The sequence below is a fragment of the Orcinus orca genome, chromosome 6 (genome assembly GCF_937001465.1).
Source record: "Orcinus orca chromosome 6, mOrcOrc1.1, whole genome shotgun sequence".
Lineage (NCBI taxonomy): Eukaryota > Metazoa > Chordata > Mammalia > Artiodactyla > Delphinidae > Orcinus > Orcinus orca.
This window is the reverse complement of record NC_064564.1, coordinates 52,901,024-52,918,130: the sequence shown is the minus strand read 5'-3', so window position 1 is coordinate 52,918,130 and position 17,107 is coordinate 52,901,024. Positions and strand designations below refer to the sequence as shown.

Sequence of the window (17,107 nt, the reverse complement as noted above, 5' to 3'; positions counted from 1 at the left end):
CATTTTAGGACAAGCAGGTCCAGGAACCAGCCCAAGCTGAGGCCATTTTTTCCAGGTTCTGAGCATTTCGAAGAGCTCACAGCTCAAGGGCCAGCTGCCGACTGCCTGGTTGCCAAGGGTCCCTTTTTCCCCCTCCTCTCCCTGGACTCAGAGCCTGCGCTGGTTTGGGAGTGAGAGAGGTCTGGCAGGTCCATGCTTTCCTGGGACTGCCATAGAACCTCTTCCTACCCCTCCAACTCCCATGACCAGACCCACACCCATTGAGACAACACTGCTTGTGCTCATATGCCATGATGTAAAGAGGTAGAAAGATGCCCTGTGCAACAGCCCTGGGCAGAGAGAACCCAAAACAAGACTCCAGATCAGGCCCAAGGCACTCCCACCGGGACGCGGAGGCAAGGAGAGTTAGGCTGAAATCTCCCCGAAGCTCGCAAAGAACACAGCCTGCTCTCTGTGTAGACAGCATGTGGGGTGAACACGTGGACCTGCAGATTCGATCCCCCCAAAGTAAAGTTTATATTCTTTGGCACTTCATACTCGGCAAGGGTTAATCATAATGTCGATTAATACAATGATTAAATTAATAAAATACATCTGGATGGGAAAAAAAAACCCTCAGAGGCCAGCTTTGATTCCATGAGCACAAGGTAAAGGACCCAAGAGGGGGAGACAGCAGAAGGAGGGTTAAGGGGACTAATTACCCAGTGATTAAATGTCATTTTCCTTGAGTCAAGTGATTCTCATTTTATTCAAGTGTGCTGGAAACGATGGTGAAGATTTCTTTTTTTTCGTTTTGGGGAATTCTTTTTTTTTTTTTTTTTTTTGTCCAACGAATAACTCAATCATCTGCTTTTAAAAGTAGTCTGCAATTTCTAAATTACAATCTTTCAAAATCAAGCTGACACTGTCAACTCCTGCTGGTTAGGATTTTCTGAATCACCTACAGAAAGACGGCTGCTCGGCCGAGAGCCTGTCTGGGAAACTGGCCTGTATATTCTGTGCCCCAAAGCATCTGTTTTCTCAAAGATGTAGCCGGGAGGCTCAGGGTATGAAGCCAGGCACCTGCTCATTTTCTTAGGAGTAAAGCTGATGGTATATGTGGTCTGGCCCTCCACAGGGATATTCCGTCGGAGGCCAGACCAGGCGGGCTTACAGCTTTTGGTAGTGACGGGAGGGCAGGGCACATAGTGGGCTCGTGTGGTGGTCAGGTGGTCCAAGGGCTCGGTGGGACGTTTCAGCTGCGAGACGGGCTTGATTGGCTTGGTCTGCACGCCGACCCACTGCTTAAAGTCCTCTTTGGTCGTGGTGGAACTTTCAAAGCGGCCACCCTTCTTGACCGAGAGCACCGGTCGGCAGGACTGAGCTGGGGCACCCTTAGGGTACGTGTAGTGGGCCTGCACTGTTGTCAGAAGGTCCATCTTTTCTTCAGGAGCGACATAGGTGGCGGGAGCTTTGGAGAACATCCGGGGCGTTGGCCAAGCTTGGTACTTATCTCGAAATTCGCTGGTGTTAGAGAACGGCGTGTCTAGCACACTAGGCCTGGCTGGAGGTTTCAAGCTCTTGGCTGGCTCCCCCATCAGGCCCCGGTATGACTCGTTGTGAGTGGTAAGGCTTTCAAAGGGGATTTCACAGGGCTTGAACTTCTCCGGCTCATACACATAGCGTTTCTCCATGGGGTGGGCCACGTAGCTCATCTTGTAGTCTGTCAGATCCTCCAGGGGGATGTTACAGAGCCTGAGTGCGGCCGGAGGCTTACAGCTCTTGGTGTTCACCAGGCCCTTCATGGAGTAGTCATCCTGGTGTGTGGTTCGGCTATCAAACTTGGTTGACGCTGGCCGGTAGCTGTGTGGCACACGAAGCAGTTCTCGTCTTGGTTGGTTCCAGGGTAAATAATCAGCTGAAAATAAAGCAGAAGTGGTCATCACTCATAAATCCAGTCACTCAACCTGCCTGTATTCCAAGAAGCCCCAAAGCCACAAGCCAATCTCCAGTGAGATGTTCCCTGAGACAAAGAACAGAGTAGATCCCTGCTACCACCTCAACCAAGGGCTTGGTGTTCCAACTTTGTGGTATCTGAGGGCTGCTGTGCGGATGAGACAAATTTAGAGGAGTCTCATCATACCCACGAGGCTGCATGCAGGGATTTTAGAGGGTCCACAGCCGTGGGAGGATACAGGGAAGCGATTCCAACAGAGAAGTCCAACCGCTGGTTTACCCTGATCCAAGAACAGTTCCACTCCTCTAAGGGGAAGGTGGCCTCTGTGAATCAGCAAAGAGTGGCTGTGAAGGTGCAGGCAGGGCAGTGAGACAGGGGATTCACAACCCACCACTGTTGGGCCACCAGCCAGACCTACCAGGCCTCCCTGGTCATCCGTGGCGTGACAGCCATTAAGTCCCTATAATCTACGCAAATCAAATATGGCGCTCCAAGGGAATAAGGGCACTGTGTTGGCTAGCCAACTCGGAATCCACAGGGAATTCTCTTGCCTACAACTTTACAAAGAAAACGAAAGCAGCTTCCCAGGAGTCTTTGAGGTATATAGCCAACACCAGTGGAGTCCACAGGCACACTTTCTTTAAACAGCTTTCTTGAGGTATGATTTGTGTAACATAAAATAAAATGTACCATCCTTCATACACAATTCAATAACTTCTACAGAGTTGTGCAACTATCTATAATCAAAATCTAGTTATACTGAGTCACCTTGCTGTACAGCAGAAATTAACACAACATTGTAAATCAACTATACTTCAATAAAAAAATAAATTTAAAAAATCTATTTGTAGGTGGGAGGGAGGGAGACGCAAGAGGGAAGACATATGGGAACATATGTTTATGTATGACTGATTCACTTTGTTATAAAGCAGAAACTAACACACCATTGTAAAGCAATTATACCCCAATAAAGATGTTAAAAAAAAAAATCTATTTGTAAAACATTTCCATCAACCCAAAAAATATCAATCAAGCCCATCTGCAATCTTCATTCCCATCCCTGGGCAACCATTTATCAGTTGTTGGTCTCTATAAATGTGCCTTTTTCTGGACATTTCCTATAAAGAGAATTGCACAGTAGGTAGTGTTTTGCATTGGCTTCATTCACTAAGCATGTAATGGAGGTTTATCCCTGTCATAGCATATATCAGTTCACTCCTTTTTATTGTTGAATAGTACTAGAGTATATGGATATACCAAATTTTGTTTATCCATTCATCAGCTGATGGGCATTTGAGTTGTTTTCACCTTTTGGCTATTATGAAAATTTCTGCTATGAACATTGACAGACAAGTATTTGTGTGGATATATCTTTTCATTTCTCTTACATAGATACCAAGAAGCAGAATTGATAGGTTATATGTTAAATCTATGTTTAACTTTTCAGGATACTGCAAACTCTTCCAAAGTGGGTGTGCCAGTTTACTTTCCTACCAGCAATGTATGAAGGTTCTCATTTCTCCACATCTTCAACACTTGTTATTATGGTTTGTTTTTTTAATTATAGACATTCTGTAGTGGGTGTTTAGTGGTATCTCATCGTATTTTAATTTACATTTCCCTGATGACTAAAAATGTTGAGTATCTCTATATGTGCTTATTAGCCATTCATGTGTCTTTTTTGGTAAAATATCTACTCAAATCCTTTGCCCATTTTTTAAAACAGTTGTTTGTCTTATTTTTGAGTTATAAGAGTTATTGGCATATTCTAGATACAAGTCCAATAGCAGATATGTGATTTGTAAATATTTTTTCCCGGTCTGTCACTTATCATTTCATTTTCTTGCTGGTATCTCTTGAAGCACACAGGTTTTGAATTTTCATCAAGTTCAGTTTTTTCCCTATGTCTTAGCCTAAAAGATTTAAAATTTTACCTTTTACATTTAGGTCTCTAACACTTTTCGAGTTAATTTTTTAGTATGGCGTGAAGTAAGGTCTATGCTCACTTTTCTGCATGTGGATATCTAATATGTCAGCATCATTTGTCAAAAAGATAAATTTTCAGCTCTTTTGGTTTGATTTTTACATATAAAATTTAGGATCACTTTGCCAATTTCTGCAACAACAAGCCTGCTGGAATTTTGATAGGAATAGCATTAAATCTATAAATAAATTTGGGTGGAACGGTATCTTAACTGTATTGAATCTTCCAGTCTATGAACATGGACTATTGCTACCTGTTTCCATATTATTTCTCTCGGCACTATTTTGTACTTTTCAGTGTACAAGCCTTAAATTTGTTTTTTTTAACTTATTACAAGTATTTTATTCATTTTGAGGCTATAATGAAAACTGTCCTTAATTTTGTTTTCAGATTTTCAATGCTAATATATATTTTTCAATGCTAATTTTTATATATTGCTCTTCAACACTGACACACTGATGAATTCATTCTAGTAGGTTTTTTTTTGTGGATTCTTTAGGATTATCTTATCTGAGAATAAAGACAGATTTACTTCTTCCTTTCTAATCTAGATGCATTTATTTATTTGTTTTTCTTGCATTACTGCACTGGCTAGAACCTCAACTACAATGTTGAATAAAAGAGGTGAGAACTGCTATCCTAGCCATGTTCCCAATCTTAAGGGGAAAGCATTCAGTCTTTCCACATTAAGTATGATGTTAGCTATAGGGGTTTTTGTGGAAGCACTTTATCAGGCTGAGGAAGTTTCCTTCTATTCCTAGTTTCTTGAGAGCTTTTATGGGTATCAGATCTTGTCAAATGCTTTATCTGTGGCTTTCGATCTTTTACCTTATTAATATAGTATATTACATTAATTGATTTACTGATGTTAAACCAATCTTGCATTCCTGGAATAAACCCCACAGTTTTATAATTATTGGTTCTGTAATTGTCTTTTAATTTAGAGAAAAGTATATATTTACCTATATAAGCAGTTTTATCAGTGCTCTTTATTCTTTGCATGGATTTGTGTTAACATTCAGTATTATTTTCTTTTAGCCTGAAGGACTTCCTTTATTATTTCTTGTAAGGCAAGTCAGTGAGCTACAAATAAACTCAGTCTCTGTTTATCTGGGAATATATTTTCCCATCATTTTTTTTAACATCTTTATTGGATTATAATTGCTTTACAATGGTGTGTTAGTGTCTGCTGTATAACAAAGTGAATCAGCTATACATATACATATGTCCCCATATCTCTTCCCTCTTGCATCTCCCTCCCACCCTCCCTATCCCACCCCTCTAGGTGGTCACAAAGCACTGAGCTGATCTCCCTGTGCTATGCAGCTGCTTCCCACTAGCTAGTTATTTTACATTTGGTGGTGTCTATATGTCCATGCCACTTTCTCACCTCCTTTCCCATCATTTTTGAAGCATAATCTTTAATAGTTATAGAATTCTTGGTTGACAGGATTTTTTTTCCTTTCAGTACTGTGAGTAGGTCACACCACTGTTTCTGATGAGAGGTTAGTTAGTTATTGTTGTCATTTCCCCGTACGTGATGAGTTGTTTCTCTTTTGCTCTTTTCCAAATCTTTGGCTTTCAACAGTTTGACTGTTATGTGCATAGGGGTGGATCTCTTTGCATTTCTTCTCTTTGGATTGTGCTTCTTGGATGTGCAGATTAATATTTTTCATCAAACTTAACAGTTTTGACAATTAAATACTTTTCTGCCCCTTCTTCTTCTGGGCCTCCCATTATCTGTCTGTTGGTACACTTAATGGTATCTCACAAGTCTCTGAGTTCATTTTTCTCAATTTTTTCTCATTCTTCAGATTGGATAATCTCTACTGAGATCTCCATTTTCATGGATTCTTTCTTCTGTCAGCTCAAATCTGCTATTAAGCACCTCTAATGAATTTTTTTATTTTGATTACTGTCCTTCCCATTGCAGAATTTTCATTCAATTATTTTTAGGATCTCCCTTTATAGTATTCTCTATTTGACTGGAAACTGTTTTTATATTTCCCTTTATTTCTTTAAACAGGGTTTCCTGTTGTTCTTCGAACATATTTATAATAGCTACTTTGAAATATTTGTCTGCTAGGTCTAACATCTGGGCCTCTTCAGAGGTAGTTTCTATTAACTGCTTTTTTCCTGGATCACACTTCCCTGTTTCTTTTTATGCCTCATCACTGTTTGTTAAAAACTCAACACTTTGGACAATATGCCTCAGCAACCCTGGATTCTGATCTTCCACCGGGAATAGTTTTTGCTGTTTGTTTAGTGACCTGCCTGCAGTAATTCTATAGAGACTTATCTCCCCTGCAATGTGCGGCCACTGATGTTTTTGCTGAGTGTTTTCTTTTTAATTGATTTTATTTTTAAGCCTAGGTTCCTAAGAGCCACCCTCTATCAGCATAGTTTAGCAATCAGCCTATGATTCACCAGAAGTTATACTTCATCACCTTAAGCCGCTAAGGCTTTCGCCATTTGCTAATGGATCCGTGTGTGGGTTGGGGAATAGAGTCAAAGATCAGGCAACTAACAAGTCTTCCCCGGCTTTTATTTTCTGCTGGGCTGTCTCTTGTCTCCTCTGCACATGCACTAGGCATCATATTCAGCCAGGAATGATGAGTAAATAACTAGACCCTTTCTCTGATCTCTTGAGCCTGCACACTGCCTTGCCCATATGCACAGTCTTCCAGACCACCAGGAATATGTAGGAGCTTATCAAGGCCTACTCTGTGTCTGTCTCATTCTCTGCATCTCTTTGGGAAATTTCTGACTCTTCTACTGGACTGCTGCTTGCTTCAAGTAGTACTGCAACCTCAGACTAACTGCACAAGTTGTCTTCCCTGGTTATTTTGCCATTAATATCACAATTTTTTTACGGGAATGCCTGCGTATGTACTTTACTCCAATCAGCCCCCACTGGCAGCAGAGCTGCTGGTTTTCACAGCCCAGCCTACCCAGGCAGAACCTACCACACAGATGGAACTTGGGGGAGGGGTGATGGAAGCAGCCCCAGGATAAAACACCACACACCCCCACTGTTCATAACAAAGTTTAGTAGTTTTTCCTGAATAAATGGTTCGCAATTTGTTGTATGCCTTTGGTTGATTTCCAGAGTCCTAAAATGATTGTTTTTTTACTATTTTGTTCCTTTTTTGGGAAGAGAATTTGTCAGGCTCCTCACTCTACCACTCTGTAAGGCCTGACATACCCCACCCCCCAGGCACACTCTTAAGCTTATTTTAGGCTAATAATACTACCAACTATTTATTTTAAATTGGCTTCATTTTAATTGAAAATCTAATCTTTCTCCAAGAGCCATTAATGGCTCTATCAGCATCTTGAAAGCATTAGGAGGCCTTAGAGGGAACCATCTCGCTGAATATAAACCACATGTTTCCCCCTCAGACTTTAAGCCTCACTGAAATGGGGGCATCTACCTGTAGATGCCTACACACTGCCTCAAGGTGCATGGGGGTGGGTAGGACAGGGTTTTCCGGCCCTCTTCTGGGATGGATGAAGTGTTACGAAAACAGGTTCCTAAACTGAAAGTTGCCTCATGTGATTTCTGATACCCAACAATACAGCTGAAACCACATTATTATCTAACCTCCTAACTTCCTCCACCCAGCATATATTACAAAAAACCTCCACAGGACCCTGAAAACCTCAGAATTCCACATGACAAACTATTCACATGCCTGAAAAGCCACCAGTAAAAGCCCTTCAGGGCCAGAGTGTCATGTGTGTAATTGGCAAGAACCTCTTTAAAAGAGATTCCATTCAATAAATGTGTCTTTAAAAAAAAAAAAAAAAAAAAAAAAACTTAGCTAAACCTGAAGCTGAGTATCAACTAATTACACTCTCAGTCTTTCCAATTGCACAGCGTTTTGAAAATGTCAAAATTACAACCAAATGCTACCGGAGCATATATTACTGGTGGTTTTCTGGAGCCCAGTAGAGGTGCTGGCCATAAGAGTAGTAAGAGAAAACTTTGAATATTTTTCCTATGGAACCAATAGTAAGCAGAGCATATAGACGTAATATAGATGCACCCATTGAAATACATATATTTAATGACCTTGGACTTTGATTTCTTTTTTCCCCTCCTTTGTAAGGAGAATCAGTGTATGGCCACAAAACTATGAAGGTTGCTACGAAACAGACTTATGAAAGCAAATTTCCACAAGAGAAACAAGTCATCAAATGAGTGATAAACCAAGAGATAAGGCAAGGATGTGGCCCCTCAAAGATGCGTGAGGTTGTGCGGGACCAACCACAGGGCAGAGCAAACGTCATGGGTCTTCTCTCATCTTCACTCCTGCTCTTGGCCTGCACCCACAGAGTAACAGACCTGATGGGGATTTGCGCAAATCTAATGCCAAAAGGTGTCACCTGGAGCCCTCGTAAACGGTGATCCAGAACCATGCGTTCATTTATTCCCTCACTAAACACACCTTTGTTGCTGCATCTCCTGTGCTAAAAACTGTAAGTACGTGTTTGGCATTCAAGACCAAGTTTTGGAAGCCACTGTATCATAGAGGAGTCATGGAAAAAATAAACCACTGGGATTATATGATATGACAAGTATTATTCAAAAAACTAGTAAGACACATAGACTGCAAACTGACACCTATAGGTGAGTTCTCATGACAGATATGTTCTCTTTGACTACAAACTGATTTGTTTCTTTTTAAACCTGAATTTCAGAGGAGAACTACGAAATCCACCCTCAAGTACATATGTAGCCAGAATAAAAGCAAAGGGTTGAGACTTCCCTGGTGGTACCGTGGTTAAGAATCTGCCTGCCAATGCAGGGGACACGGGTTCGATCCCCGGTCAGGGAAGATCCCACATGCCACAGAGCAACTAAGCCTGTGTGCCACAACTACTGAGCCTGTGCTCTAGAGACAGCAAGCCACAGCTACTGGAGCCCGTGCACCACAACTACTGAAGCCCACACGCCTAGAGCCCGTGCTCCACGACAAGAGAAGCCACCACAATGAGAAGCCCACACACTGCAACGAAGAGTAGCCCACACTCACTGCAACTAGAGAAAGCCCATGTGCAGCAACAAAGACCCAACACAGCCAAAAATTCAAAAAAAAAAAAATCCGCCTGCCAATGAAGGGGACACGAGTTCAATCCCTGGGCCAGGAAGATCCCACATGCTGCAGAGCAACTAAGCCCATGCACCACGACTACTGAGTCTGCGTGCCACAACTACTGAGCCCACATGCTGCAACTACTGAAGCCCGCGCGCCTAGAGCCTGTGCTCCGCCACAAGAGAAACCACCATGATGAGAATCCCGTGCACCCCAGCGAAGAGTAGCCCCCACTCACCGCAACTAGAGAAAGCCCGTGCACGGCAACGAAGACCCAACACAGACAAAACTAAAAAAAAAAACAAAGGGTCTAAGCCTGCCTGGTTCAGAAGAGTCCTGTTGCTACTTCACTGGTATACATTCATTAAATACGTGTAAGTAGATAGCAGTTAACAGGTGCCAGAAGTTTAAGAAAAATAAAAGAGAAGAAAATAAGGTTTTCTCAATCTTAACTTTCTCAGTAGGGAAAAGTCAGCCATGATTCAGTTTTAGCAGCGGAATACTATCCTCTGGTTTGCAGAGGGCAATTTGAGATGTAACTGTTTGGAGAAGGGGAGGAATGTGGGAGAGCTGGAGGTAGGAGAGATTAAAACTTAAGTATTAGGATTTTTTTTTTTTTTTCTGTGTGTTGATTTTGAGGGGTGAGTATTTTGTGGGAGGAAGTGGGGGGACTTTCCTTAAAATAACACCACTAGGCTACTCCATCCTTGCCAACCCCTAAGGAAAGCAAGGAGCATTTCTCACCCCTAGACCTCTCCCTGCATGTAGGGCAAGGCGGGGCAGGAAAACTGAGCTGAGCAGGCAGTTGTTCTGAAGAATCTCTAACTATTCCAAGATGTGTAAATCCAGGCAGCCCACAGGGAGGATGTGGAAAGTAGAGGATGTAGTTGGATGAGCCCGACCAAGTCCCTGCCCCTCCCCCAGTGAAGGAAGTGCTCACGGCAGCTTTGTTTTTTCCTGGTTCTCAGCGTCCATTTTTGGCCCTCCTGTAAACACTGGATGAAAAGAGAGACAAACGAGCCCTGCAGAGGCCTGAGTGCCATCCCACCGCATGCCTGGTTGCGCTGACCCCTTAGTAAAACATCTGCTATGGTGCCTGCTTTGTTGAGGGGTAACAGGCAAAGAAAAAGATCCCTGCCCTCCAGGAGCTTGCAGTCTAGCCAAGGAGACAATGTTAAACAAAATTACAAAATGAATTACAAAACAAGCGAGCACAAGACACTCTTAGAGCACCTAACAGGGTGTGTTTGGTCTGACATGAGGGAAGGTCTGGGACTCCCTCTGAAGGCGTGATCCTTCCGCCACTCGTTGAAGGATGATGCTGGACAGGAGACAGGAGGACAGCTCTCTAAAGAGGGAAGAGCAGTGCAAAATGCCCTGAGACAGAAAAGAAATAGAGCAAAGGAACTGAAAGAAGTTCCTGTGGTCGGAGCAGAGGGGCTCAGGGAGAAGGAACCAAATCTGCAAGGAAGCAGAGGATTTTATCCTAAGAACCATAATAATTACTTAAGGAGTTTTAGGCAGAGGTCACGTCATCTGCAAAAGCCCTCTCTGCTTCCATTCGGTGGATAGTGGAGATGAGCTGACAAGGTCGGAGCGACGCTCAGGCACATGTCCAGGTGTAGACATGGAGAAGACAGGGTTCGGTTGCTGCTAGGAGGAAGCAACCGCAGGACAGAAGAGAGAGGGAGTAGGAGACGGGCTGCAGTGATATAATGTGGAATAGGCTGTATGATGACAGGCACAGGCGGGGCTGATGCTGAGAGAAGGAAGGCTGAGGCATCAGTGGGCTGGAGATCCCAGTGAGGCCAAGGACTGTCAAGGTGGGCGTAAATAGGGGAGCAAGCCAGAAGGAGCCGGTGGTGGAGGGCACGAAGGTGGAGCCATGCAGGGGTATGACGACCTCCAGAATGTGGCTTGGCAGAAGGCGGCTACAGAAGAGTGGAAGAGGACGACACTGAAGGTAAGAAAGTAAAAGGACACACACACACACACACACACAAAGAAAAAGCAGAGAAGCTCAGCCACATGCAGAATCTTCAAGAATAATAGATCTAGAGCTCCTGGAAGGGCTTCAGGAAGATTCCTACAACCCCTCAAGCCTCCCCACCTCCCCTCGGCTAAGTGTTTGGCATGGCTAAGTAAAAGCCGTTATCATCACGATCACATAGACACCCACAGACATGTGACAGGAACAGTTCAGCACCTACTTTTAAGGCAGCCACGTGCATCGTAAGCAGCAAAGCTAATGGTCACAAAGCGGGCCTCCATCCTCATGGTCTCAGCCCTGTGGCTCGTGCTGCACGGAGAGAGCGACACGCTGCCTGCGCTACCACACCCGCCACTCCACACCCTGTCTCTCCTACTAGACTGTAAAGTCAAGGGCAGGTCACAGTTCCCAATACCATGCCTGGGATGCAGGAGGTGCTTAATGAAGAATGCAATCGTCCCATTAAAATGAAGTTCAAACCTGGCAAAAGTAATTTATGAAGTTAAAAGTCAGCATAATGGTTCTATCCTGGGTGGAAATGGTAACTGGAAGGGAGTATCAATGCTATATGTCTTGATCTGCATCCTGTTTTCCACGTGTATTTACTCAAAATTCACTGGTCTGTATCATTATGTATTTGTGCATTTTTTCTGTATGTTACGTTTTCATAATTTTTTTAATGAACCAACCCATCAGTCAGTGGTGGAACTCAACTAAGCTTAAACTTGAAATGCTTCCCTCATATAGGATGGGAACGGCAAGCTGAGGCAGGGGTTGGCAGATATTTTCTGTAAGCGGCCAGATATTAAATGTGTTAGCCCTCGCATGCCATACGGTCTCTGTCTCAGCCCCTCAGCTTTGCTGCTGTAGCACAAACGTAGCCATAGATAACAGAGAAACCAGATGGGTGTGGCTGTGTTCCAGCAAAACATAGCCATGATACTGAACTTTGAATTTCACTTACTATTCACATGTTCTAAAGTAATAGCCTTTTTCTCATTTTTTTTTAAGCATTCAAAAATTTAAAAAGCATTCTTAGCTCTCTAGCTGTACAGAAACAGGCTGCAGGCCAGATTTGGCCACAAAAAGTACTCTGCCCAGCACTATTTACAATAGCCAGGACATGGAAGCAACCTAAGTGTCCCTCGACAGATGAATGGATAAAGAAGATGTGGCACATATATATATAATGGAATATTACTCGGCCATAAAAAGGAACAAAAGTGAGTTATTTGTAGTGAGGTGGATGGACCTAGAGTCTGTCATACAGAGTGAAGTAAGTCAGAAAGAGAAAAACAAACACCATATGCTAACATAGGTATATGGAATCTAAAAAAAAAAAAAAGACGTTTCTGAAGATCCTAGAGTCAGGACAGGAATAAAGACGCAGACGAAGAGGATGGACTTGAGGACACGTCCTCAAGTATTTTACACTACCAAATGTGAAACAGGTGGCTAGTGGGAAGCAGCCGCATAGCACAGGGAGATCAGCTCGGTGCTTTGCGACCACCTAGAGGGGTGGGATAGGGAGGGTGGGAGGGAGACGCAAAAGGGAAGAGATATGGGGGCATATGTATATGTATAGCTGATTCACTTTGTTATACAGCAGAAACTAACACACCATTGTAAAGCAATTATACTCCAATAAAGATGTTTTAAAAAAAAAAAAAAGTACTCTGCCCAACCTCCGCGCTGGGGTGTGTGTGTATAAAACCCACTTCCCAGCCAGCACTCAGGCTCAGCCCATCCTTCCCCCAACCTGCGCCTCGGGCACTCTCCCACCTTTGTAAGTAGGCAGACACTCCATCTTGCCCCCGCGTGGGTATTTACTGTCCTGAGGTTTGATGGGGTCCACTCGACTGACAGGGTACGGGTTGTAATCTTGTTTATACGTCGTGAGCAGATCCATATCCTCTTGGCTTGGGACAAACGGGTCGGGCTGGTGGATCTTCACCGGTAACACCCTGTGAGGCCCAAAATCTCTCCTGTAAGGAAAATAAGCACACACCTTGGGGGCCCTTGCCTTGGAATAAGGCTCATGGTTTCCATTCAACCCGGTTCTACAAATGCTTGCTGAGAAGTCATCCTCTCCTCTATCCCTTAAGCACTCTTCCTCCTGTTTCCCGCTTTCGAGAGAGATACTGCCATTCACTCCTCTCTCAAGTCAGACGCCTTCACGGTCCAGTCATTCCCCAAGTGTGCCCGCCTCACAGCTCCTCGGTGTGTCTCTCCCCCTCAGTTCAGACCCTGACCATTTCTCATGTGGGTCATGTGACAACCCATCCCCCGGGCTTCCTGCATCATTCCCGCCACTCCTACTTCCATCCTCATAGTGTGGTCAAAATCAACTCTCTAAAACCAAAAATCGCACCTTTCACTCCTCAGATTAAAAATCTTCCAGATAAAACCCAACTTTCCAGCATAGTATGCAAGCCTTCCTGGACCTGCCTCGGCCTCCTCCCCAACCACAGCTGCCCCCTCTCTCTCCCACTCCCCACGCACATTCTACCTCAGCCGCCCTGGGCCACTGGGAAGGTCTCCCCTGTGCCTGCTCTCTCCACCTCCCTCCCCCAACCTGTTCACTGTGGAGCTAACTTCTGTTTTTCAGGGCCCACCACCTCTTTCTCTGTGCTCCCAAGAGCTCCTGCTGAGATTTATCTCCTGCCTCTATTCAATCTCCCAGAAAACCCAGTAGAAAAGGCCAATAAGTGGAGGCAATGAACCTTTCACTTCTCAGCTCTCTGGCATCAGCGCCCCCATTATTTCAGGCTATATGAAAACAATGGGATAGGAAAAGCAAGACACCCTTTACTGAAGAGTTTAGGAAGCGCTCTCTTCCCAAAGCATCCCACAGTTCTAAAAAGGCCAAGATGCGACTGCAACACCACCACGAAGCACCCTGCGGCACCAGGGCTCAGCTTGGGCACCCACTGCCTACCGCGGCAGTCTCAGCCTCCCACTGCCCAGGGCAAACTCTCTTGAGCAAACATTCCCCCCCATCCTCCGAGAACTTCTGCTTTACACAATGGCCTGTTTTTGCCTGAAAGCCATTTATCCAACTGGACAAGAGGAAGGTAGGTTTTCCCTGATGGTGCTTGCTAAAACAACCTCACCAAAGGAAAGGGAAGGCTTCCGGACAGGAAGACATCAGGCCCAAACACCAATAAAACCTACTTCCTGGCCAAAATGTGGAGCAGCATTACTGAGCCATGCTTGACTAGCAGAGGTAACACGCTCCACTGTAACCTGTCTTGCATGAATTATACACATGGTTGTCGATAAACCCAAACCGGGGCCTGAAAATGCTTGCTGGGATGGGAGGAGGGAGTTAGGAAGCCGGAGAATTCGTCTCTCTAGGGCTCAAAGGGGGAAATAGGAGATGCTTCAGTTGAACTCCCTGTAATACCCTCTGGGTAGGTTTAAAAACACATCTCAGCAGCAGTTACCGGACCTGCAGCCTGGGCTGCCTTCTCGGGGGCCCCATGCTGGCAAACAGCAAGAGGAAGCCCAGTGACCCGAGGCGACTGGAAGCTGACTGTGTACGTCGGGGTTGATGGAGGGAATGGGCTAAACAAGAAGCCAAGAATCAACTCCATGCTCCTACTCTCCTTAGTGTGCAAGTACCTCACGCTGGTGTCCGTTCAGTGCGAAACCAACTGCAGCAGGGAACCAGAAGCGTCAGGCCCTAGGCTTCAGAGAGAAATGGAAATGCCCAGAAAACCCTGGCTGAAAACCAGTTAACTGCAAAGTGGCTTTGGTCAGAAAGTCTCTGTTCTCAGGGAAGGGCTCCAAAGGGGTGGAGTGGGGTTGAAAGCAGCCTGAGACCACACAGCTCCATACAAACCTGTCTTCACTGACGGCTACCCAAGGGTTCAGCCCTCTTTGCTTCCAACAAAGGAGATACCAGGGGATACCAGGGGCAGGCACTGAGAAACAAAGCTGAATGCCCAAGCTGCCCCGTGGAGCCCCCCGAAGCCCAGAGCAGCCAGGAGCGCTCTCCTGTCATGGCCCTGTCGCACCCTGGAACCCCGCACACAGGGCACAACATTCTCTTCTGCTGTTACTTCTACTGAGGGAACCAACTTCCCCTCAGAGATACTGCAAGAACCTTCCTACAAGGCCTGCCAAGCTCTCTGGCAACTAAAATGTGCTTAATGCCCCCATTTCCTGCTGCTACAAGAAAAGAACAGATAAATGCCCACAACCAAACTCACCAATTCATGGACTTTCCTGAAGCTGGTTTTTCAAAAGCAAAATGTGTCGCAGCAAAATCCTTACTGACCATGTTCAGGGAATGAAATTGTTAACTGAATCTCCTCCTCCGACAAAAAATTTAAGTTATTGTAATGAAAGTACGTTTATGGGTTGAATTTACGGAGGTAGTGATCTACCTCTGAAGAGAGGAAAGAAGTTTAAAGTCTAATTCATTTCTCTTCCACCCAAAATTATTTACTGTGGCTTAAGGGTGAATTTAATCAGAATTTATGTGTTTTCTCATTATGTTTTTATGTTCAGAACATTCACTGAAACCTATCATTAACCACAACATAACTGCAGGTCCCCAACCTCACATAATCTTACAGCCTTTAAGCTCACGTAAAAGAAAAATATTTTATCCTTCCCAGAAATTGCTCAATTTTAGTAGCTTTTTTTTTGTTTAAGAACACTCCCTTCTCTTCCTGTGGTACATTTCCTAGTCTCTGTGCCCATTCTGACTATGAACCAAGAAAACAATTGGTCAAAGATGTTAATAAGTTTCTTTTAGGTGCATAGCCATGAAAGTTATCTAGTATGGAAAGCCCCGAGTTAAACTCTGAGTTAAGTAAAGGTTAAAGAGAACTTGCTGGGAAGCCATAACAATTTGACTTCCCATCATTAGGCAAAATTAAAGAAAGGCATTTGAAAAGAGTCTGGCAAAAGGAAAGAAACTGTAACGTAACAGCTAACTAGGGTCATGAGCCTGGAAGAGGGAAAAGGATATTTTCATCATGATAAAGAGGATACGCAATACTTTACTTTTTTTTAAATCTATTTTTAATGTTTATCTATGCAAACTTCAGAATTTGTGAGTATGCCCAGAGAGTTCATCATATTAAATGGAATCCATTTTAAGAAGAGCTCCTGCCTGGAAATTAACCCATGCACTTATGATCAATTAATCTACAACAAAGGAGGCCAGGATATACAATAAAGAAAAGACAGTCTCTTCAATAACCGGTGCTGGGAAAACTGGACAGCTACATGTAAAAGAATGAAGTTAGAACATTCTCTAATACCATATACAAAAATAAACTCAAAATGGATTAAAGACCTAAATGTAAGACCAGAAACCATAAAACTCTTAGAAGAAAACACAGGCAGAATACTCTTTGATATAAATCGTAGCAATATTTTTTTTTTGGATCTGTCTCATAAAGCAAAGGAAATAAAAACAAAAATAAACACATGGGACCTAATTAAACTTAAAAGCTTTTACACAGCAAAGGAAACCACCAACAAAACAAAAAGATAACCTATGAAGTGGGAGAAAATATTTGCAAATGATATGAGCAGTAAGGGGGGTTAATATCCAACATATATAAACAGCTCATATAACATCAAAAAAACCCCAAAAAGCCTGATTAAAAAATGGGCAGGGGCTTCCCTGGTGGCGCAGTGGTTGAGAGTCCACCTGCCGATGCAGGGGACACGGGCTCGTGGCCCGGTCCGGGAAGATCCCACATGCCGTGGAGCGGCTGGGCCCTTGAGCCATGGCCACTGAGCCTGCGCGTCCAGAGCCTGTGCTCCGCAACGGGAGAGGCCACAACAGTGAGAGGCCCGCATACCGTAAAAAAAAAAAAAAAAATGGGCAGAAGATCTGAATAGACATTTTTCCAAAGAAGACATGCAGATGGCCAACAGGCACACAAAGAGATGCTCAAAACCGCTAATGACCAGGGAAATGCAAATCAAAACCACAGTGAAATATCACGTCACACCTGTCAGAATGACTATCATCAAAAAGAACACAAGTAACAAATGTCAGAGAGGATGTGGAAAAAAGGGAACCCTTGTACACTGTTGGTGGGAATGTAAATTGGTGCAGCCACTGTAGAAAA

At 44.0% G+C, this 17,107-nt stretch overlaps 1 protein-coding gene across 1 annotated transcript in view; it reads right to left on the bottom strand.

The window, feature by feature from the left end:
- Positions 1–689: 689 nt before the first annotated feature.
- Positions 690–17,107, bottom strand: part of SAXO1 (stabilizer of axonemal microtubules 1) — a 92,538-nt gene continuing 76,120 nt past the window's right edge. The window contains exons 3-4 of the mRNA XM_012535324.2: positions 12,792–12,994; positions 690–1,897 (exon numbers count right to left, since the gene is read on the bottom strand). Of these exons, the coding sequence (XP_012390778.2) occupies positions 894–1,897; positions 12,792–12,994 (1,207 nt within the window). The 3' untranslated portion in view covers positions 690–893. The remainder of the gene's footprint in view (positions 1,898–12,791; positions 12,995–17,107) is intronic.